Genomic DNA, 25,642 nt, shown 5'->3' with positions numbered 1-25,642 from the left:
ACCAGCTCCCCCTTTGTGTCTCCTCTGCCATACCACCCAGTAAACTTGAGAAATTTGGAGTACTTTCCATTGAATTGTCACTGCTGCTATCCAAAAACCCTTGCACTGTTTGATTGGTTGAAAATGGCTTTATGTCTTCTGCTGGTTGGATAGGCAAGCTGGGATTTGTTTTGTTCCTTCTCAAGTGATACTGATGTATAATCAGTGGTTGCATAACTCAACCCAACGAGCTGGCAAGAATGACTGAGCTCTGATACCACTGTAATGTGTACCCCTATTTTTTTTTAATTTCTTGCAATGGTTTGCCAGTTGGTTTGTTGCTAACAATCAGCCCTTGGTTTTCGAAATGATTTGCCAATAGAAGAGTCAACTTGTCAATGCAAAATGAGTGTTTCTTTCTGTTAAGACTCCTGGTTTGAATTCTTTCAATAACCATTCAAATTTCTGTTCCAATGTTATTGAAGATTTGACATTTCACACAAAGCATTTCAATATGTATCAATAGCATAACTGAAACAACAAATCAAATCTTTAAATCACCTCTTAATTGCAACATTGATTAGCCGTTTAGACTTGCTACAGAAGAATTAAAAGAAGGCAGTCATAATTTTCTGCGAACAGTTTATAATGATAGAACACTGCTTTTCAAGCAAATAATAAGGAAAGTATCCAACTAGGAATAACATTGAGCCAACAAAGGACAAATCTATTGACTAGACTAATGATCAACATACTGTTCACACATTCTGAAATCAGGAAACTCCAGGTGGGATGCAAGTGTACAGGAGCGAGTTCTTACAAAGTTTAAAAACTCGGACTCGCCATGGACTCGGCAAACCAAAAATTTGGACTCGGACTCGGACTCGTGAAAGACTCGGCAAAAAAAAAACCGTAGTTTTACAAAAAAACATAAAGAAATTAATGCATTTAAAGAACATAAGAGCCATAATTGAACATTACACATGTCACATACTTGTAGTTTCAAACTTTCAACTCTAAAATGTATAACACCAAGATTTCTTCAATGCTAATTATGCTGTTATATGGAACCTAATCAGACTCGGAGGTTAAATTTTCCCTACTTCCATCGGCGCAGTTTCCCCCTATATTTTTCAACGGGGGTTTGGGGGCAGCGCCCCCAAGTTGGGGTCAAATGAAGGCAAAAAAAAATTTTAAAAACTCAATTTTAAAGCTTGCATGACTTTTATTCTGGGTCGCGTGAGTCCATCTGAAAGACTCGCGAGTCCGTGCAAAAGACTCGCGAGTCTTTCAGATGGACTCGTCAGGACTTGCCTTGCGAGTCCTTGGCGAGTCGACTCGTGGCTCCCATGGACTCGCGAGTCCGTGGCGAGTCCACGAGTTTTAAAACTATGAGTTCATAAGCCATGTAGATTCACCATCAATGCTAGGTTATGTCTCCCAATGCCCAAACACCATTCAAGCATCCTACAAGCTAGACAAACCATTCCCAAATCTCACAGACTGCCCACATTAAAGATCTGGAATGAAACATTGTCATATCCTTGCTGGAAATGGCGCTACAGGACAGGGGCGGCTGCCTCTAAAACTTCATAACAAATTCATGCTACATCTGTTCACTCTACAACCTTTGGTGAGTCTTTACTAGACAAGGGCGCACAGTTTCAGGAAGAATTCTGAGGAAAATTTTGACTTTTAACCCTTCAAAATATTGCTCATAACCTCCCAAACCTATCCAGCCTACAAGATTAGTACAGCCCTCTTGGAAAATTCAACATCTACAAGAAACTATGGTTTGATGGTATGAAACTAATTGCCCAGCACAGAGGAATCATTTAAAACAATACCCATAAGCAGAAAAGGAGTCCTCCAAAAGATATGTGCAAAAAACTGGTTTCCTCTGTAGATAGAAAAGTACAGCCAGCTCTGGAAAATGTCATTCAAACTCTTGAAAATCAACCAGCACTCAAAAAAATACATTAATCACACCAAAAAGGGCAACCCCAAATCAAAATACTTTGTAAATCTTCATTTCCATGGAAAATGTCATTCAAACTCTTGAAAATCAACCAGCACTCAAAAAAATACATTAATCACACCAAAAAGGGAAACCCCAAATCAAAATACTTTGTAAATCTTCATTTCCATCAAATCCTGTATCACCAAACTCTAGCAAAATCACTAAAAACTCTGACTGAAAACAACTAGCTAGGGTGGACGTTGCACCACTGAAACTAGACAAATTGTAGAGGGTTATCATCCTCAACAATCCCAAGAAGAACTCTCAAGATTCATTTCAACAGCATCTCATTATGGGTGCAATTTCAAAATGAGAGAATGAGAGCCAAAATCCAAATATATAGACTTGGAGGGAGAAATTTGAGCAAATTTGAATATCAAATATGACATTCCCTTGCAAAAGCCCCCCATATGACTTTCAAAACACAACTTATGTCTCCCAAGCCCAGGCGTCCCCATTTCGGAGACATTTTTATAACATATTAATCACTTAAGTTATAATATTAAAGTTACCTTTTCAAACACTTAAGAAATATAAAATATTATTTTTCATTACCTTTGAAACTTCGCAACAACACCACGACACTGAAAAAGATAACACTTCACACAGAAACGGAGTTGGAACTTGAAACCGATGCCTAGTGCCCAAAATGGCAATTACTAAAAATAGCATATGCCAAAAATAGAATTGTTGTCAAAACCCACTGAAATTGAGAACTAAAGTGTTGCAGAATTTGTCATTGATGTCAATGGTTGAGTCCTGAAAAGAGAATTGGAATGAAATATTTTTTAAGCTACTGATTATTTATCAGATTTTTGTTGAGCTGCTTGACGTGCTTGAGCTGCTTGAGCTGCTTGACGAGCTTGAGCTACTTGAGCCCCTTGTCTGCCTGCTTGACCTGCTTGCTTGCTTGGTTGAGCTGGTTGGTTGTGTGCTTCAGCTGCTTACTTGTTTGCTTCAGCTACTTGGTTGCCTGCTTCGGCTACCTGCATGTATACTTCAGCTGGTTGGGTGTGTACTTCAGCCACCTGCCTATCTACTTCAGCAGCTTATATGTGTGGCTAAGCTGGTTGTGTGCAAATTTGTCTTTTTGTCAGCTGCTAAGTCAGAATTCTTGCCATGTCACCTTTGAATTGTCAAAGGAGATTTTTATATGAGGTTTGATATTGATGATCTTTTCCTTCAATGAAATTTGTTTATAGTAGCCAATATTTTTTCAAGGTGTGAGTGGAGCAAATGTTTTTAGCTGCATTGATTTTTGAAGCTTTGCTTCGTGGGGTCCGGTTTTTTTTTTTTGGATATAGATGCTATACGTTGCTGTTTGTAATGGCTCAGACTTATCAATTAATGCTGTTATTGCCATATGAGTCGTGGGCTGTCAGAATTTTTTGAAAGAGTTCACACGATTCTCTTCTTGGGTGTTATGGTTGATACTGACCCTTTTTGGAAAGGAAATATCAGCATTAAAACGTATTTTTTGGAGCTGGCAGAGTTATTTTTTACAGAGCTGTCAATGAATGCGAGCTGTTTAGAAAGGAATCTGATATACATTTCTCAGAGTAGTGCGTAAAGTTTTTTTTATATATGCTTGCTGAAGATTTTTTTGAATGTGTTTCTCCTGCTGTGAAGTGAATGTTTTTTTGAAAAAGTCAATCTTTTGAATACAGATTAACATGTGTAACAGGGGCGTTTTTAAAAAACAGTGTATACATTTAAAATTTCTTTTTGACCTTACTGCTGAGAGCATACATATATGTTTAGATACGATGCTCAGAAAGGTTGTTGAAGCTGTATCAAATGACAGGTTATATTGTTATTCAAAAGAATTTTGGGCTGGTCCCCGTCCAACTAATAAGAAATGAAAAGAGTCGTGGTGGCACTCTCTAACAACTGTATGCAGCTTTCAGAAAATCAAAAAAACGTAGAGATCAAAATAATGTGAAGTTCATATTGAAGTTTTTTTTTAGGAGGGAAATTGTTTTTGGTGTCAGGTGTAAGTTTTCATGAAAGGTATTGAGGTTCCTTGGTGAGATGAGATAGTCATGGAGTGTGGTGTAAGTGAAAGTGTGATCAATCTGTAGAGGTTGAAGGACGCATAATGAATTGAAGTTCAGAAATATTTCAAAAATCAGAGATTCAGAGGTTGGTGCCTCTTTATGATGGAGTAGGTGCTTCTTCATTAAGCTTCTTGGAGAGTTGGTGCTCTCAGAAAAAAAATTTGTGTAATCAGGGTTGGTGCCCTCTTATGTTAATGAAAGCTATTTGATGTCGTGGTTTTTTACCTGAAAGGGTTTTCCACAAGAAATCCTTGTGTTTGTGTCTTAATGGTTGTTCTCTTTATGCTTTATGTGGTTTCATGCATTAATAGTTTTAAAATTACTGAAATACTGATTCCCCTCCCATTCCCCAGTATTTCCTATGTGCTTCTCACTAAGCTCACCAAGAACACTAGAGTCCCCCAAATACATCAAGAAACCTACCAAAAATCCTGAAAATTGGCCAACGCTCACAAAACAAGATAATGTAAAAATGGGGACATTGAAATTCCCCTGCTCCCTCAGCTCCCTCATCCAATGTTGGAACATAGATTCAAATGTTGATAGTGAAATTCAAGCTAGTCCTGTGAAAACTACAATAATTGACTTATAGAATGATTAACGCTGTTTTGAATAGATGATAAGGATATTGCAGTAATCTGTTAAGGACTGGTTGCAATAACCTGTAACTAAGACAGCTCACTCAAACAAAAGTGTCAATGGCTAATTTTCCAATATCAAAGCAGCCCCTTTATGTTATTGATTTTGTATTTCTGGATTCTGTCAATGCTTAGCTGATCAAGACTTGTTAAAATATACTTCAGAAGGTGCTCCTTTTGGTTTTATAAAATGATGGGTATGGAAAAGTGGTTATATCAATCTGATTATTTTTCACTTACTGTTGAAATGCATCTGCATAAGATGGTGTAAAAATTAAGGCATCCCCCGTTCATTCTTGCATCTGCTGTTCAACAAAATAAGTGTGAGAAACAGATAGCCAAGAAATTGTGTTTCTTCTAGGCTCTTCTTCTCTGCTTATATAGTTCTCTATGATATCGGACGACGTGAAGTAAAAAGCAACTCTCGCATGTTGTATGTTTCAGTTCAACCCATGCCTTGGATTGATTCATTTGCTTTTGCAAATATGAGATGCTGAAAGGTGAAAGCAATTCAGTAAAAAAGAGATTGGCACTATGACAATTGAATTCTGCATTGCCTGCTCTGTAGAAAATGAAATGCATCTTCTTTTACCAGAATGAAAGGAGCCGTTGTTCTCTGCATTATACAAATAAGGAGAATTCAATTGGATATATATGACTGTTTTGTGTTCCTTTATCGTTTAGCTGCCAAAATAAACTAAGGATGAGTACTGATAGAAGGGATCAATACATGTCTTCTCTCTTTATTTTCTATGGGCAAATGTAATGACTTTGGAAAAATACATTCTCACATAAGATTTGTAACATGTTTTGAGGAAGGTCTGTTTCTTCATTTAACCAATGGAGAGGAAGGTATAAAATGTATCTTGCTGGTTCTGCTCCTGATTACCGATTCTAAGTGTGTTATGATCTTCTCAAGGCATTTTAGTTGGGGTGAAATAAGGTGGTTGCTACCTTGGTTGGCTGTCAAAAATTGTCAATACTTAACAGCCTTTCAAGGTGAAGCCTTCTTCAGGGTGATAATGTGCTATTTCAATGAGATTTAGTTGGCATAATCAATGGATTTCAAGAATGATGGGATGAATTTTCATGGCTCAAGGTTCAAAAACATTTTTCCTAGCAGTAATGGTCTTTCCAATCAATTTTTAATGTGTCTAGGGTCCCAATGAATTGTAAGTAGTGCATTCATAAAGAATGAGACTGAAGTTCAAAGCTCTACATTGCAACAGGTCAACTCACAGTTCCGCAGGCAATGAGCATGTGATAACACATCCAAAGCTAAGAGCTGTTCATCTCCGGAAACCAGTATGGGCTTGGTAATGTTTCCTATTATCCTAACCAAGAAAGACAATAGGATGATGGATTCAGTATGATAGGTGTTTGTTGAGATGTCAAGATACTGAAATATTGTCCTTGGTGAAAAAACCCTGGGAAAAAATATATTATCTACTTGCAGCCAATGCTTGAGTTGGAAAAGTGATCTGCCATGTTATATGATGTCAATATAAAATATGGAAAGTAAAATGTTTTTCAAAATTTGAAGGAACATTGTAACTATGGCTTCACCTTTGCATCTTTATGATTATTGAAAAATTTCCAAGAAGCTAAATGAATTTCAATCAATTCTGCCAACTTTTGCATACCTCATACAAGAATAGTTGAATTTGGCAGTAAATTTCAAGTCAGTTGCAAGGTTAACAAAGTTGAGAGAGAACCTCTGAATGTGCAAGCAGCACATTTGCAATATCTTGCCATTGAGGAGACACATAAACAGTTAAGAGATGAAGACTGCATGCAACCAAAGCTGCGTGTTGATGAAGAGTCAAGAAGCTCCCAACACGGCCTTCCTACAGAATGAAACCATCAGCAACAATTACCAGCTGAAACAACATAACAAAAAAATTTATCGGCTGCAAAACAGAAAAACCTAGTACCGGCTCAAAACGTGCAAGAACCAGAAGTATGTAGATCACCAAATCCAAAATTTGCTCAGTTGCCTTCGGATCTTCAAGCAACATCTGAGGGGAGACCAAGAAAATTTCAAGATATTTTTCACAGCAGCATACTTCAACTAACATGATTGTTATATTCCATTTCTCTATTCTTCATTTAACTTATGTTATGGAAATAGAGAAATAATAAATGTGGGAACACAAACACAAAGCTGTAACATTTTGGAAAACCATAGTATATAATACTCAAAAAATTAGAAGGATAAACTTCAAATATATTCTCAACAATAGACAATTATTCGCAGCATAGAACAATGTATGACAAATTTGTAAATAACTGAAGCATCTACACAGAAGCATATTGACTGATATCAAACCCAACATGTCAGTTAAAGAAAATTAAAAAAGGAAATGGTATAATAAGCAAGAAATAGCCACCTGAGAAATTGTGTCAAGGAACAAAAAACTGATATGTGAAGAAAATAGTACACCACATTGATGAATAGAACTTAGAAGTAAAAAAGTTTTTATGTTTGCAATCAAAGGGAAGTGTCAGAACAGATCTTACCTGCAAGCATGGACAATGTGTTAAAACAAAATTGGTATGAGAGGGAATGGAGACCACTGCATATTAACAAACACTGCAATGGAAACAATAGATGGCTTGATACTAACATCCCTAAAGTATATTCACACTTCAGTATTGTTGATGTGTTTTTTATGACCGCGTCTAACACAGAATAAAGTCACCAACGGTCACCTTATTCTCTCTTGATCAAGATTAGTCCGTATGCTAGGATTACTTAAAGTTCAAACGACTAATTCCTAAGGTTCCTTCAGTGCGTGGATGTGACTCAGTTGTTTGATGGGTTTGCTGATAACCCAAGGGGCCTTACGTATGTTGAAGAAACTTATACAAGCTCAAGGATCTTTTGTACGGATGATTTGCAATAAAAGCTCTTGTTTTGGATCTTTGGACTTTGAATTGTGCAGAAAGTAAATAGGAATAGGGTAGAGAAAGACTAAACTAAAAGTAGTCTAAACCTATGAACAAAGAGACGGGATAACTTGCGCAAAATCCAACCACGCTTCGCTTTGCCAGCAACGCACAACTACACGAAGGCGGTGCAATCTTCAAGGGGTGTGTTTAAGGATTTTCAAATCATCAAGAGAAACCATCAAATCGAACAACTTCTCCTGATAATCGAAGTTAAACTTATACATATAACGGAGGCTCAAGCTAACTTTGCACAGTATGCAACAATCAGCTGCATACCAAAAGTATGAGCACGAATTTTGCAACAAGCAATCCTATCAAATCCAGTTCGTCTAACAGCATGAAAGCAAATCTAATCTATGAAGAGAAGGAGACCATGCGAGCTCCAAAACAACACAAGAACACACCAACAATTGAACAATGTATTAAGTGTTTGCTTCAAAAACTCTTAGCAACAATCTCTGACAATAGTCTCTCCTAATTACAAATGAGTGGGTCACCCCCTTATATAGGCCTCAAGCCATGATTACATGCAAAAACCCTAATTAGGGTTTGCCCTAAAGATTCCCCACTCAAGGTGCAACAAGATGGGAATCTGCAATTAATAACCCATTATGCCCATGCACAATTGATTAAAAGAGCCTAAAATAGCGCCCACTCAGCACATTAAATGCCTCATGATGTTGACCATGCCCAGAATATAACCGACACCATCATAAATGCCCATCATCCTCCAAGTGACGGCGGCATGCACAAAGAATCTATCATAAAACCATAATGAGAAGGCGACATGCAAGAAGATTCCTTATCCGATGGTGGCATGCGTTGACTGGTCCACGCCTAGTCAATATTCCTTCAGCAATAAATACGCCATCACTATTCAGTCAAAAGACTTTCGTCCAAAAATGGACGACCATTATCTCGTTCATTAATGGCGTATGCAATGAATCTACCGACGACGGCTTCTAGTTCTCCAATGGAGACACTTGGCACGTTCTCAATGTTGAATTCCATCAAGGCAATTTCTTCTTTGCTTCTGGAAAAGAAGCTCTCCCACTCTGCCATGACTTCCTGCGTTTTCTTCATCATATCGAAGAATGAAGAAACATTTGCAAAATGTTCCTTAGGGAACGAACCGAAGAAGAAGAAATCGTGCAACTGGGATTTCAAGGAGTTCACCGTTATTCCTACGTCATTGAGTTTCCTTGAAAATAAAGCTTCCATGGCACTAAGGATTTCTTCCTGTATCCCTCTGATAAACTCCTTCAAGGTGACAGAATCAATGCTGAATTTGTCAAGGGTGTTCTTTCCTGAACAGATGGCGTAGAACCATCGGGGAAAGTCGTAGGCTTCATTCTCTTGGATCACTTTCCCGTCCACCAGGGTTTGCCTTGGAGTCTTCATTAGAGCCCTGAGTCGGGAAATGGTTAAGTCTTGGTAAACATCTACATCCTCCCATAGTTCTTCTGCTGTCTCTAATCTGCTTAGGAGGGCCACGAACTTAGAATGAAGCTGAGCTAGATCCTCAATGAATTTTCCTGCCTCGGCGTAGACATCCTCTACCCATTCCCGAGAATTTTGTGCCATTGCTCTAATAAGTTCTGCATCATCAACTACTTCCTTGGGAAGGAAGGGAGAAGGAGTGGATGAAGGACTTGCTTCCCTGAGGGGTCTTTTGAAACTCCTGACGTATTCGCATAGAAATCTATTTTCCTCCCTCAGCCACTTACATTTTGCCTTTGATTTCAGCAACTTCTCCTTCATGGCTAAGGAGGAATCTTCAAAATCCCCCACAACTTGACCGGTGGAAGCATGGCCAAGATCAACCTGTCTGATGATGTAATCCTCTTGCCTAATCTCACTCCTATCTTTATCCACTGCAGGTTCAGCGATGTGCAAAGTCCGGGATCCGGATTCTTCCCTGACTACCTTGGAAAACTTTCGGGGAGCCTTCCTTTCCGGTGGTTGATCCATCCTCTTCAATAATTCTTCTAACTCTTGAGTAGGATTGGTTCCTCCTTCTGCTTCATTCCCCAATCTGCCTATCAACCAATCATGAGCGGGGATGGAATGGCTATGATCGTCTGCATGTACCTGTTCCTGAGATTCCTCTTCCATTTCACCAGGGCTAGTCTCCACAAAGCTATCCTGGTGAACTTCTTCCTGGTGCGGGGGACTTTCTTGCCTCTGATTTCTTGGTTGATGATGGCCTTGTGAAGCATTGATGTTGAGTATATCCGGTGCTGGAACGTTCCCTGGAAGTGGGCCTGTGGGATGTGGAAACATCTCCACTTCCTGTACGCTCGAGGAGCGAACTGGTGAATGCTCCCTTCTTGTCCTTGCTCTCTTTTGTGGAGGTCCTTTCTGCTGGGCTTCTTGTTGAACTTCGTGTGGGATTTCTTGTTGGATATCCTTCATCTTTGTTGCTCTTGGCCTCTTTGGGGCATTTTTTCCTTTGCTCATCTGGGCTTCTCTTTCTGCCTGAACCTGTGAAGAGCTTTCAGTTCCCTCGCTGTGGGAGTCCAGATTTCCCATAAGCTGGTATGTCAAATGGACATTGTCTTCTACCAACTTTCTTATCTGCCTGTCAATCCAATGTTTGGTGAATTTTAGCACTGGTCTAGCCAAGATGTTCAAATCATCTTCCTCAGGCTCTGACCAATCTGGCAACTAGATAGGTTGATCCTTCACTTTCTCGAATTCGGGTTGCGTCAAATCTGAATCTTCCTTCACCTGATCCGGTACCTGATGAATTTCACTTATTCTGATGGTGTCGAGGGGGAGTCTGGAATGCATTCTTCTCCTGACCTCAAGGTCATCCTCGGCACTTGCCCAATAATCCTCTAAGTGAAATCTGTGTATGAATTTGACACCGGCAACCTTCCTAATCTGGCTGTAAGGATCATATTGGGCCCTGGATGTGTAAAATGGTAGGCGATAGAATGCCAATTCTCCTGCTGCACTTTCAGCGGCCTCCAAACCTGGGCATATCTCCATGAAATCCCCCAAGACAATTGGAAATTCAACTGATTGCTTCTTCTTCTTCTTCTGCAACTGATCATAGGCAGTTAACTGCCTCATGAGCTCGAGCAATATAAGTTTGTCTGACGGATATCTGGGCAGTTTGTAAGACTGGAAGGAGAACCCTTGCGTCCTAATGTAGGTGAATTTGGGGAATTGTAGGAACGCAGCGCCATACCTCTGGACCAAGGCACTTGCTTGTGGAGACAACCTCATGTGTAACTTATTTTGCATAAGTCGTGTCAGGTACATGGTGAAGGTGTCATTCGCCAGCCTGTAAGAGCTAACATTGGAGAGATGTAGCTAAGGATAACACTCATGCACTTTTAACTGAGCTGGTCTGCAGCCCATGATTCCTCTTGCTGGCAGCCCATCGAATCCTCCCCTTCGTACAAGCATATAGACCAGGTAGGAGCTCATGAAAAAGGACTGAGACCTTTTCTCTTTCAGGTTCTTCAATTGTTCATGCAAGTAGTGACTGATCAATCTAGCCCAGTAGATCAGTGTATTTGAATTCATGATCTCGCCTATATAGAAGAACATCCAGGGCTCGAAGTTCACCGAATGTGAGCATCCCATTACTCTGCTCAGCATCTTTATCAGGTCCACATACTCTTGCTTGAACTCGAAGATTGTGAGAGTTTTGGGCATCTTGGAAGCGTGCACTCTAGGCTTCAGCAACCATTGCTTGTTGATCAAATCAGCACACCTGGCGGGGCCTGCTTCATACACCGTTTGAGCTCCGCTGCTGGTCCTGTACGTCATGGAATAATGTGAAGTGATTCCGAAAGCTTCACCAATTGACTCTGGAGTCAATGTTGCCAGTAACTTGCCATCTGGCATTGAGATTGTTTTCCGCTCCAGATTGTAATGTGTTGCACATTCCAAGACCAGATCTGGGCATTGAATAGCGGGAGGAAAGCCAGTTGCTGCAACTATTCCACTTCTCACAATTCTGACAGCTGTTGGGGATGGATTATGCCCTGCTTTTCCGAACATTCTGATCTTGAATGTAGCCAAGTTGAATGTGCCAAGGTTAGTATCGCTGATTTCTTCCCATCTTGAATTCAACCGGGAATGAGGAAGAAAACCCCTCATCTCCGCTTTGATCAATGCCTGCCTGGAGATAGTAGCTGCCTTGTTGGGTTCTGCCATCTTGGAAGCACTTTGAAATGGTGAAAATAGAGACTAAGTATGAACAATCTTCACTTCTCCACTCCTCCTTTCCTGAACTAAGTATGAACAATCTTCACTTCTCCACTCCTCCTTTCCTGAATCTTGCACGTGAAAAATGAAATGCCTTTCCCAACTTATATAGAATTCTCAAGAGGCATTAATTTAGTAATTGCATGATGCGTCATACTTTCCTTAATTACTACGCCATGCAAAGGTGGTTTCCCATGCGTATGAGTTCAAATTTAGAATTTTCCTTAAATGCTCCAAGTCATGCGTTATACTTGGAAGATTCCTCCTGCCAACTCGTTGATTTCATTCTTTCCAATTTTGAAGGATCTTGCTCAGGATTTGCTCGATTCTACTCCAACTTGTCATCTCGTTCTTTCGAAGGAATTTTCATGGCTCCTTCAACACATCCCTATTTTTTAGGGATCTTCCTAAAATTTAGGAGCCAACCTCATTGGATGGGGAATTTCATCCCGATTCCGAATCTATAAAATTTTCCATATTTGGTTGGGATTTGGTGTCTAAAAATAGCATATTCGAAAATTCGCCCGAGGGGAATTTTGCTTTTTTTATTCCTCCTTGACTCCTTGGATTCCATGCCTTAGGCAAAATTCCAATTTTTAGCTCAGGTGGAATTTTCACTACGTCCATGGATTCATGGATTTTTTCACTTGTGAATGCATTCTTGAATTCAGCGCCCCAGCCTAGTCTTGGGTGCATTTTAGCCTTGTCCATGGACTGGTGGAATTTTCCTCCTGTCAATGCCTTCTTGGTTTTGGCGTCCCAGCCCAGACTTGGGTGCATTTTCAACATGTCCATGGAGTGACGGATTTTTCCACCTGTGAATGGCTTCTTGGTTTTGGCCCCCCAGCCCAGACTTGGGCGCATTTTCAACATGTCCATGGACTGGTGGAATTTTCCACCTATGAATGCCTTTTTGGTTTTGGTGCCCCAGCCCAGACTTGGGCGCATTTTCAACATGTCCATGGACTGGTAGAATTTTCCACTTGTGAATGCCTTTTTGGTTTTGGCGCCCCAGCCCAGACTTGGGCGCATTTTCAACATGTCCATGGAGTGACGGATTTTTCCACCTGTGAATGCATTATTGGTTTCAGCGCCTGTTGTGACCATTTCACACATCACCCCATTAAAATGGGGACCCCCTCTTTTTTGCTCGTTTTGCCTGTTCTTTTCTCTGCTTTTTAGGGTTTTGGTTTAGTGTGCCAGTCGTCTGGACTAGGGTCAAGCCTTAGGGTTTTCGTTCTGTGTATTCAGGCCAAAGTCCAGACCATCTTGAGACTTTTTGAGCTTCCTCCCGTAGGATGCAGTTTTGAAATGAGGTAAATTCGCCAGGGGTCAAGAAGGTTTGTCTGGATTCAGTCGGAATTTTGAGTGCAACTCCCATTTTTTGCTTAAGTGTTGGCGATGAGATTTTGATATTTTTGTCCGATTGAGTAATTTTGACCAAATTTTGAGAATTTTGATAATTGATTCCAGGCATGGGAAATGACTTGTTTTTGCCTTGTGAAATGACTAAAGTCCTGAAATCTTGATATTTTGGCCTGTGGAAGCAAAATCGCTCCTGTCCCTCACTGAAGGACCGGAGCTTGTTTTTCAAAATTTTACTGTCCTTGCAGGATCAAGATGATTTTTCGATTAGAAGAGATAAAGGGAGGCATGTTCTTTCCGTTGAATATAATTTGAAGAATTTCACAAGCATGGAAATTTGCCAGGAGCAAAAATCGCTCCTGTCCCTCACTGAAGGACCGGAGCTTAAAACCTAAAATTACCTTGTCCTTGCAGGATTTGAACGATTTGACGATTTGAGGAGATCAAAGGAGATATGTTTCATCAGTTGAATATAATTTGGAAGTGCCTTCGTGAAGAAAATTGGACCTAGAAGCTAAATCGCTCCTGTCCCTCAGCCAGGGACCAGGGCGAAATTCAGTGATAGCCCCTGTCCCTCTCCCAGGGACCAGAGCGAATTTCCTTATAAGGCATGTTTTGGACAAAAAAGCAAGTAAGTTTTGAGTTTGAGGCAAGTAAAGGTGGCGTAACGGACCCATTGAAGATAATTTGAAGATTGCAAGACGCCAGGTGAACTCCATATTGTCCTAGGCGCTCCTGTCCCTCAGCCAGGGACCAGAGCGATTTCTCCCTTAGACCAATTTCTCACCAAGTCAGAACGAACTCCAGGCCAAGGATGAATGAAAGGGTGCACAACAAGTCCATTGAAGATAATTTTGGAAGTTAGCAAAGTGTGATTGAGTTTGAAAATGCAAGTTCGCTCCTGTCCCTCAGCCAGGGACCAGGGCGAAATGTTAGTTATCTTGCCTTCCTCCCAAATTTAAACCACTCTAAGTCCAAGTGCAAGGTAGCAATGGTGTTTGAGGTGTCTCGACGAAGAATAAAGTTGCAAAGACCGCCAAAGATGAAGGATTTGCACTAAAATGCCCAAGTTCGCTCCTGTCCCTCTCCAAGGGACCAGAGCGAAATGTTCAAATGTGTCCAAATTCAAGTTGCCACTCACATTTCAAATGTTCGAAAGGGAGTAAAGAACATCATTTTGAGCCTTGAAGACAATTGCAAGTTAATATGATGAAAGGTTTACACTATATGCCTAAATTCGCTCCTGTCCCTCAGTCAGGGACCAGAGCGAAATTTCTATGAAGGCTTAAGATTTGAATGATAATCACATTTCGTACGTTCAAGAAGGATCAAAGGACCTCATTCTACATTGTGAAGGCGATCGCAAGTTGATAGGAACAAGGATGAGCCCAGGATACCAAGAATCGTTCCTGTCCTTCAGGCAAGGACCAGGGCGATATTCATTATACTACCCAGTTCTTTCAAAAATCACGCTAAGTCGAGGACGTACAAGGTTGCACAAAGTCAGAAGTGTCTTGAGAAGATGATATGCGAGAAAGTTAAACGTCAAAAGGTGGTCAACTTGAACAAGGAGGCAAATCGCTCCTGTCCTTCAGGCAAGGACCAGGGCGATATTCATTAAATCACTCATTATCGTCCAAAGATCACATCAAAGCAAGATTATATAAGGTTGAAAACGTCATTTGGAAGGCAATGAACAAGAAGCCAAGGTGTAAAAACGACGAATTTAGGCTAGAGCATAAAGTTCGCTCCTGTCCCTCACCAAGGGACCAAGGCGAAAATCATTCAAACATCAAATGTGCCTAGTTAAGGACGAGTAAAGTATGTGTGGAGTGAAGGGATAACATTGTTACTTGCCTCATGATGAAGATTGGTGATCGAAGAGACAAAGGTCAAGGAGAAAATCCAAGTTCGCTCCTGTCCCTCACCAAGGGACCAGGGCGATAATGATCACAAGGGACATTCGTCTACGAAATCAAGTCAATCAAGCACAAGATTTTTGTCAAAGATGTCAGTTGCAATGTGAAGAAGATGATTTTGAACGTAGAAGGCAAGAGAATCAAGGTTAAAGTGCTAATTCGCTGCTGTCCCTCTCCCAAGGACCAGAGCGATATGGTTCGTATTTTTCCAACTCCCAAATTTTGGCGCTCACACAATTTTTTAAATTATATTAAATGCTAAAGATCAATAAAATTTGAATATTCAATTGAAGTTAGCATTTAAAATTTGCGCATGAGCATTTATTAATTAATTTTGCCTATTTAAAAAATCGAATTAATTAAAAACGAAGGCATTTAATTAATTAATTATTATTTTAAATAAAAATTAAATTGGGACGCTTGGGTTTTATTTGCTTTATTTTACAAAGTCGGCCCTTGGTTTTTATTTAAAAATTGTTTTAATTACTTTATTTTTACAAAGTCGGCCTATGGGGATTGATGAGGGAAGCGCCTATAAAGGGGGGAGGTGATATTGTTTTTCAAATCATTATTTTATCATCTTTTCATATGCGATTTTGGAGGAGTGCGAATTGTGTTCAAGGAGGAGCGAATTTCATCAAGAATACAAAGTGCCAAACATCATCAAAGGGGAGTGCGAACTTAGTTTCAAGTGAGGCGAACTTGCCAAGATCTCGATTGAAGACCCCCCAAAGGTGGCGAATTGCTAGGGAGGACATTCGCTTGAGGAAGATCACGTGGGAAAGCTTCAAATTTTGATTTTGCCTAGGCGAATTTCCTTGTTTTGCTTTTTAGAGTTAGCTCTCAAGAGAGGTATGGCGATGTGATCCCTTGTCTTGAATTTTGAATGTTGATCGTCATAGCCTTAAATTTTGAATTTTGAAATTTTGAATTTCAGTAGCTCGATCGTATTTAGGAAATGATAACTCAAGGACTTATCATGAAGTTTCCTAAATTTAATCTCTAATCTATAGTTATACATTGCAAAATCTATTACTTATTATGAAATGTTGTGTAGGTGTTACAATGGCAACCCCGAAGACGGGAGCATCCACCAGTCGTCCAGCTCTCGTGAAGGAGGATCAAAAGAACGAAGAAGTGGAGACCAAGATCGTGTCTAAGTGGAGCAACATTGGAGATACCAACTTGGACAACTTCAGTACGAAGAAGTTTCGAGAGGCCCCTTACATTGGCAAGCCATCACCTGTCGCCAGGAGGATAATTGAAAGTGGCATCATTAAGGCGGCCGGCTTCCCTCCAGCAATCCAGTGCCATGAGTTGATGATCAAGTGTGCTCGCCATTATGATCCACAGTCCAGATCGATCGTGTCCAAGGAGGGAAAAACTTTGGCTTACCTTTCAGAGGAGGCTATAAGTGAGGCTTTTCATCTGCCAGAACACAAAGATATGATATACAAGAGCATAGAAGGAGCTAGGTCCATGTACGAAGATGATCCAGATGCTTGCCTAAGCATCATCAACAAGAACTGGTTACTCAAGAGTCGTCCTCGCCTGAGCAAGATCCCGAACACACCACATAGGATCGATTTACAGGAGGAGTACAGAGATTTGATTACAATGCTCAACCGAGTCACAGGAGCCTCTCAGGCCTTCTACTTTGAGAAGTGGATGTTCTACTTCATCCAGGTGATAGTTCAGGGAAAAGGAACAATTCATTGGGCTAGAATGATTAGCCATTGCTTGGACGTACAGTTGAGGAGACTCAAGGCTACCAAGTCCTTCCACATGAGTTCATACGTCATATATGCCTTGATCAGGAGTTTTGAGTACGCAGGACTACCTCACAGAGGAGTGATTGGAAGAGGACCCGGCGAGGTCAGAGTTTGTGATTCCTATGTTCACTTGCATCATCCGCCAGGAAGTAACTACAAGCTAGTTAATGATACCTTCACAATGAATATCACAAGGTCGTTGCAAGGTGGGATTCACAATAGACTATCTCAGGATGCACAAGAACTAGTAAAGAGGTACGGTGCTTGGTTTATCCAATTCCCGAAATTTACATATGTTAGAGTCCATGGATGTCCTTCACCTCCATACATGTTGCCGAGATATCCGACAGACAGAATGGTGTTACTTGAGGTAACAAGACACTTGGCAGCTTATGTGAAGGCATTCAGACACAGACATGGAAATGGAGTTCCTGTACCTATCATATTGGGCAATTCAGTTGAGGTATGTCCTAATGCTTTAGCCATGGATGACGCAGAGAAGGAGTTAGCTTTGTATTCTTTTTCATTCTTTGCCTTGAGAGAAAGCTTTGATCCACATGGATATATAGAGGAGACAGTCGGTAGGAAATTTAAGCATGAGTTTCAGATAGAGGATTTTGTGATGAATCTCTTGGATGATCTTGAAGTATAAAGAAAGATGCATTCTAGATTGCCTTTGGATTTCATCAGGAAATGCAAGATTTACAGAGTGGCCGACCAAGCTCAGGACAGCGGCAGACATCTCCAATCATCCTATGATCGAGAAAGCAAAATAGTAAGGTTAGATTGGAATGAGCCCGAGGTTGTGGATCTTGATGCTTTGATGACTCCAATCTTGTCTTGTACTCGCAGATGGGTTGATGTGCAGCATCAGAAGTTGAGAGAACAGGGCATAGCTATGACTTTCACCTTGGAGGAGAGACCAGCTGAAGGAGGAGCAAGTGTAAGCGAAGGCAATCCTAATCCTAGAAATACAAGTGAGGGCAATCTTCGAAGTGCAAGTGAAGGCAATCTCCATCCAAAAGGCTCAAAGAGGAAAGAGAGACCTGAAAAGAGAGAATCTTCCAAGAAGAAGCAAGAGGCCAACCGAGATCGTTCATCCGGCACATCTTCTCGACAAGAGAAAAGGACACTTGAAGTGGAAGAGTCTATGGAGTCGATGGTACAGAATGATAAAGAAGGACAGGCACATCAAAGGTCACCAAGTGGATCTCTCCAAGATTATGAGCTACATGAAGACAAGAACAATGACGAGGTAACATCTCCTCCTAGAGAAGAAGAAACATTACATAAGGAGATACAGGTTAGAGAAACAAGATCGGTCATTCCAGATTGGTTGAAGGAAAGATTAACAAAGGTAATTGTGATCGAGGACGAGGACAATGTGATTGATTTAGAGAGCCTTGTTGGACATTCCCAGGAAGTGACAGAAAAGAAGAAGGCTACTAAGATGTCCAAGATGATCAGAGATGAGACTGGGTCCAGAAAATTGCAGATAGCTACACCGGCAGTGGACAAGTATGAAGGTGAGATCCTAGCAGAGGAATATGATATAGAGACATTTGAGCTAGGTCCATCCACAGCCGAGCAGACAATGGATGATGCCACCGATTCATTTGAGGCATTGAAGGACAAGCTTAGAGAAGAAATGGAGAAAAATAGGAAGCTTGAAAGAGAGGTCGGTGCATGGAGAACATATTTCAGTCATCTCAATCAGCCTTTGGGACGTCAAGATCCAGCAAGATCACCCGTACAGGCACTTCCCCTTCAATCCATTAGTGAGGCAGAGAGATTCAGGAGTATGGTCCAACTTATGAGCACTTGGATTGACAAATCTCATACAGTTGCCGTAGAATTTGCAACAGGGATGATGAAGACCATTCATAGGGCTATTCAGGTTCTTGAGATCATCCACAATTTGATGATAACGGTAGCCGCTTTTGCTCATACCAAAGATGTTATCATTCCTGTCTTGCAAGTAATCAGACAAACATCAAGGAAGGTCTTAGCGCAGGAAAAGATCATGGATGGGGGACCTCACAGTTTACTTCAGTGGTCAACCTTACTCCAGATGAAGGAAGTTCTCTTTGAGGACATTTGTACTAGATGTAGCCATGTTGAGGAGGTTATCCACCCGATCCAGGACAGAGTATTTGAGGTACTACGTACCATTCTTGGCAGGAGGATCGAAGTTGAGACAGATGTGGATTTGCAGGAATTGGAGGATAGAATCAAGGCCATCTTTTGCAAGGATGCTAATGTTATCACAGATGAGCAACGGGACCAGATGTTTGCTACCATGCTTCTGATTGAAAAGACTAAGGAACTCGAACCTGAGTGGGACGCTGCTCTTCTCAAGGCATTTGATCAGGTCATCCACTTAGAAGAAAGAATGAGGAATCTTCCCGAGATTCCAATTGCTGAGATCGAAGGAATTGTATCAAGATTCATTGCATATGCTAAAAAGGAGCATTGGAAAGGGAATAAGATTCTAGATGAGAGGTTGTTATAGATGACATGGCACCTTAATTGTCATTGGTCTATGTCTCCTAGATTTTTGTGCCAAATTTAATATTTGGCTATGCATTTAATATTGTTCAGTAAAAAGGGGGCTATTTGTAATAAACCCTAATTAGGGTTTAGGTGTCATAATCTTGGCCGTTGATCTGCTTTTTGATCTGGACCGTTCATTGTAATTGAGGATGCTATTTATACCCTCATTTCATTTCATTTTAAAAACTAGAAAATCAGAGAGTTAGAAATTATTGATGTATTAGAGAGATTAGAGTTTAGAAGCAATTTACTTTTGTAGCAAGATTGAGCTTTGAGAAAGGAATTCAAGCAATTGTTGTACATGATGGCTTTGAGATCAATGAAATATTGAAGTTATGGTGTTTTGTTGCAATTCTCTTGGTTATCTTCATGGTTGTTCATTTTCCTTGAATCATTCTCAATCGAAGTAGTGTGTTAATTCGAAGGACAAAGTGTTGGACTTGATCTTTGGTAGGATTCGCTTTCCAAACCACTAGCTTCTTGCTGATTGTAGGAACGCCTTGCGTGGTCGACTGGAGATATTTGAATCGCTTAAATCTTCAATCATTGTTGTATCTTGGATATGTACCTTCATGGTAGTGTCCCTGATCTTTGATGTATTGAAAAATCATTTGTTACCTTAGAAGATCGCATCAATTTCAATTGAGTTGTTAATTTATGGCAATATTGAAGTTGGTAGAATCTCACCAAGTCTTGTCCGCATTGAGTCATTCTTAGGGTTAGACTAGATTAGACCTCTTGCAAACCCAATCCTTTTGATATTTTTTTTGAAAAGCTTGTTTAATTCATAAAAATCTTCGGCGACGTAAGGCCCCTTGATGACACAGCAATCACAACGACCACTGGTTCTTATCCACACGTAGAGACCCTACTAAAAAGAACATTGGAGTCATCCTAACTGATCCTTCTTGCGATATCTTCAGCAGTTAGCGACTTTATTCAAGAGAGGATAAGATGCCTTTGGGTATTTTATTCTGTGTATGATTGTGTACAAAATACACGTCAACAGCGCCCCAGCCCAGTCTTGGGCGCATTTTAGCCCTGTCCATGGATACATGGAATTTCCCACCTGTGAATGGCTTCCAGACTTAGAATATTTTGACCTCCTGTGCTTTTGAAGTGTTTTCCTGAGCTTTCCATTTTAGGCATGGATTTCCAGCACTTGACCCATTTCTGGCTATCTTTGTCTGTTGTCTGACTTTCCGGAATTAGAAATGTCTGCGAATGCCTGATCCCTGTCACCTTGTCTGACTAACCCTGCCAGTATTGACTTTCTAAAAATAGAAACTTTCCAGGTGTCAGCATTAGATCCCCAACAGGGTGCAATAATGACTTACTATAAATAGAAACTTACTAAAAAATAGAATTTATTAAAAATAGTAAGTTTGATTTTTGGCAAAATGGCGACATTCCGGGACTCGGAAAAATCCCTAAAACATAGGGACTTTCTAAAAATAGAAAGTTGCTCCGTTTGGGCTCAAATTTTACTGGGAGGTCCCTTGAAGGGTCCTGATTCCAATCATATGTTCAGTTTTCCAAAAACCCTAACAGGAACCCCTAAAATCTAGGACAAAAGGCAAAACCCTAGAAAAATGACAAAACAGGCCCTAGACTTCATAGAATTCGCTCGACAGAGAAGCAGATTAACTCTAACTAACCCCCGAACATCCGCAAAGCGGAGAGATTGAAGAGACTGCTGCGAAAAGACCCCAAAAACGCAAGCCAAAAGACCGGGAGGGCCTAAAAAGTAGGGGGTCCCCATTTGCAATGGGGCGATGTGTGAAAAGGTCACAACAAGTATCTGACAAAGAAACGACCTATATGTCATAAACCTTCCAGCATTTATATACAATCAGAAATTCTGTCATTGACCAATACCTAGTGGAATGCTGGTTTCATCTCAACTGGTTGCCAAGAATGAATTTGGATGAATAGGCATCAAATCATTCAGCTTGCTAAGTAATGATGTATTGCAAAAAATTTGTGACACTAAAATCCTAAGAACACATACAGTGTTAAAAATACGTTAGGGCAATTTGGATAAATAGGCATCAAATCATTCAGCTTGCTAAGTAATCACGTATTGCAAAAAATTTGTGTCACTAAAATCCTGAGGAGAACACATACAGTGTTAAAAATGCTTTAGGGCAATTGATTGTTTATTCCATTGATCCAAGAGGCAATTCAGGACAGAGCACCTCCTCTTAAGACTTTCACCTTGCTAGGGTTGCAGTTCATAATTCATCAAATTTTATAGAAAGATCCGTTGAGCCCCAAAAATGCAAAATACAAAAATTTATCAGGAATCCCAAAAAAATTGAAAACCAAAAAATTCTGTCTGAATTAGTTCCACTCCACAACAAATCCTCTTCACTTGTTGGGGGACACACTCATTACAAAGCATTTCGGACACTCAAGGAATCAAGACAAGTCACTTCTTTCCAAAATGACTCCTTGGATTCTACATGCAAATTGCTTCATCTACTCTTCCTCGCATGGCGACACATACAGTTGCACATCAAGGGAGGTCCTTAATCATTTACTTCATGCAGAAATCAAAGAAAGCAAAGAGAAAAGTGGTAGCTTCATATCTCTTCTCAAGATTGCCACCTTTTTGTAATAATCAGAATAATAGCCTCAATCTCAAATTAATGACTTAATTATTTAATATTTTGTTTAGATATTGACCTTTTTCATGTATATGTTTAACTTCATTCATCTGTGGTTCATTTAGTTACAATTCTAGACTAATGTCTAAGTTAAAACTATTGTGATTAATTGCTCCTGTCTACTAACAAATCTAAGATCCAACAATTTAGTGTATTATTCACTGGATTGCCAATCAATACTGAATCATCCATAAATAACCATTAATATCAATATATGCAAAGAGTACAGATCAAAAAGCTAAAACTTCCATCTCTACATGAAAAATATGATCCAGAAACATAAAATGAACATGGAAAAATCAAATAAATGAATACAATACCTGCTCAAGTTTGGCATGTCGAGAAGCAAGATCACCAAGAGAATACAAGAGTCGAACACTATGTAACAGATATCGCAGTCGTATGGGTCCCTCCCCCCCACTGGAAGATACAAGCACCGCTAAAAGGTGCAGAGGCAAGCATCCAGCTAATTTTTCCATATTTACCTTTACAAAACAATCTCTTTTAAAATGCAATTCCATGCAGAGTTATGAAAGACACTAGTCTCAAAATAAAATGAATACTTTACCTGCATGGAGGAACCTTTGCCTGTATTGACACGCAAAGAGAAATTGTCAGAATCCCTCAAAAGCTTGTTCATTTCCCTTGAACTGAGGCCATGTAATTCTTCCACTGCCAAATAAGGATCCAGGAACTGCCAAACGCCAAAAAAAAAAATATATTATTACAAAGTATCTGTAAATTAGGTTCATACCTCAACATGATGTAACAGAGGGGTACCATTTCCAGTGTCAAAGCAAAATATAGATGGCTAATGCAGATGATTCTAACATAATTATAAAATTTATTATTTAATACTTTCTATAAAGTTTCCAACAAGCTGCCTAGCTAAGGATGTCCATGATAGCAACAAACATACTAATTAAAGAATCACAAGAAATTAATGATCGACTGAGCTTCCCAATTTTAAACATGATTCCAACACAACAGTCAAGAAAATCCTGTAATCTGCAGTGAGCCTCCTGGGGACTTTTCCGTTGAATTTTTTCTTCAAAGTGAGCTTCATCTTATTATTTATTGCTTCAAGACAAGAACCAGGACTGGCTCCAAATACCCGTGATTGCTTATAGTTGAAATTTTTTTGTGACGAAAAAATAACCACCACAAAACATGAATATAAAGAAATTCAAGATATAAAAGCCTTCATATAATTAAAGTAAAACTGCAAGTGGGACTGGAAAGTATGGCAACTATGTATAAAGTAGAGCACAACACTATCACCTCGCACTATCATAACAAGTGATAAATGCCCAAGGAGGGGGCAAGCAACTGAGAAATGCCCCACACAACAAAAAATCAAATCTGAAGTTTTGATGCCCAAAATAAGAGACAACAATAATGTTGTGCTGGCTGCAAACATCATGGAAGACACCATCATCGACGGCAATGGAGAAAGCAGTGAAATGAAGATCTCCCTAAGGCGGAAGACTGGAGATATCCGCTCAGAAACAAGAAGGTTCTCTGCTTATGGACTATGGAAAAAGAAATTTGAGAACATCAACTCACACGAGTCCAGAAATTTTCCCCTTGACTGTTCAATGAGGCGATGCTTAAAGTATACTCAAATTGTGTCGCATTGGCACTTCAAATTAAATCTTTGTTATGACAAGGTAGTACCATCCAAAATTAATCCAAATAATCCATTCAATTACAACACTACTTTTCATGTCTTGTCAGTGCTAGAGAAAATGTGCAGACAGATGACCCAACTCCTCAGCTACCAGAGTCACCCAGGGCAAAGGATATAAAAGGCACCTACATTGGAAGAACCAAGAGGCCAACAAAAAATCAAAGATGCCTACAGCAGAATAGTTAAGTGAGATTAGCTATATTGAAAAATTAATTTCAATATCCCTTACTAGTTAAAATTATCATGCCCAAATTATGATTTCCTCCTTAATTGTATAAATAGGCATTTGCCCTGCACCATTTAAATTCTTGAATCTTTACAATATCAATACAACGGCTTGGTAGAGCTTTTCTTACCATGTATTTTACTTTTTAGTCCACCTTTTTTTTTGTTATTCTTCTTTTGTTTGTAGTAGCAAATCCATTCTATATAGCACTACTGCAAGTACTATCTAAACATAGGCTTAGATATTGGCCTACATGACCTTTGCCTTTTCTTCCAATCAAGTATTGCCATTTCTGGTTGTAATATCCAGCAAGAGTTCTATCATTATCCATAAATTGCATTATCTTCCAATCTCTCTTAGTTGAACTTTTTGTGGTATGCTCTCAAACATAGTTTCAAAACTTGGACTTGGACTTGACTCAGCAGCCCAAAATTTTGTCTCGGACTCGAGACTCGGCACATTCTTGGCAAAAAAAAAAAAACCTCATAATTACACAAAAAAAGAAATCAGTGCATTTAGAGAACATAGAAGTCTAATTTGACTAACAATTGTCATAATTCAAACATAGCACATGTCATATGATCCTCAAACTCCCAAAATTTGAAATTTCAATCACTATGTTTGTTATGTTCAAGACTCGGACACACTTGGCACGAGAGTTTGGTCGACTTGGCCTGGCCAGCTTAGAGAGTTTGTTGAGTCTTGCAAAGTACTCACAAAGTCTTTGAACTATGGTCTCAAATATTTACAAAAGTAGGGTAAAGTTATATGCAATCATTAACTGGTCGTAAATTCTTAATTTTTTATCAATATAACAACTACAAGTCATCGGGTCTGTGTCATCCACATAGAGAGGTCTTAATTTTGGTTTTGCAACTAAATTATTTGAGTAGACCATTTCTGCCTAGAATTGCACTAGATTGTCTGTGTTTATCACAGAAAGTTGCAATAAGTGAGTATCACTAATTCAGCCCAATCTTGTTGCCAAACTGTTATGCCAATCCTTTATGCTTTTTCTATTGCAGATAGTTTGTGAAAACATTGAATGCAATATTGCCTTTCAAACATGTCAAATATCTATTGATATAACCTCAAGAATGATGCATATTATTGGCCATCTAAAATTTTAAACAAATAACCGACTTTTTACAACAGTCTTCCACAATATGTTCATTTATATGACTGCAATTAATTAGTATATCACGTTGGTGTCCATTAAGGTCCACCTTGAGTTCTTTAAGCTTACAATTTATCTAAATGTATTATAGTTCAAGTATGAAAGTTATAAAGGAAAATTTTACTCCAGAATATGTATGGTGTATCTATAACCATAATCATGAATTAAATTTGACTGCATCAGATTTGAAATCATTTGATGAAATTCTCATCCAAAACAAGTAACCCTTAAGAAGAATCCTTCTACATGTTAGTCACGAAACATCAGGCATTGTTTTTTTCATTCATCACTGTTAACTAATTTAGCAATTCCTCAAATATTTGTTTCAGCCATTTTCCTATTTATTTACTCAAGTGTGTTGCACCGGCACCAATTGGACTAAAGAATGACATACTGCAACC

At 39.6% G+C, this 25,642-nt stretch overlaps 1 protein-coding gene across 3 annotated transcripts in view; it reads right to left on the bottom strand.

Moving 5' to 3' along the window:
* The window catches only part of LOC131046085 (nodulin homeobox), a 141,138-nt gene that overhangs the window by 90,347 nt on the left and 25,149 nt on the right, over positions 1-25,642 (bottom strand). For all 3 annotated transcript variants that reach the window (XM_057979746.2, XM_057979745.2, XM_057979744.2), the window contains 4 exons: positions 22,717-22,842; positions 22,469-22,633; positions 6,629-6,712; positions 6,410-6,541 (listed from right to left, as the gene is read on the bottom strand). In XM_057979746.2, coding sequence (XP_057835729.2) covers positions 6,410-6,541; positions 6,629-6,712; positions 22,469-22,633; positions 22,717-22,842 — 507 coding nt within the window. The remainder of the gene's footprint in view (positions 1-6,409; positions 6,542-6,628; positions 6,713-22,468; positions 22,634-22,716; positions 22,843-25,642) is intronic.

This window comes from Cryptomeria japonica, chromosome 1 (genome assembly GCF_030272615.1).
Source record: "Cryptomeria japonica chromosome 1, Sugi_1.0, whole genome shotgun sequence".
Taxonomy (NCBI): Eukaryota; Viridiplantae; Streptophyta; class Pinopsida; order Cupressales; family Cupressaceae; genus Cryptomeria; species Cryptomeria japonica.
Note: the sequence above shows the minus strand (reverse complement) of the source record. Positions and strands in the feature narration are given on the sequence as shown.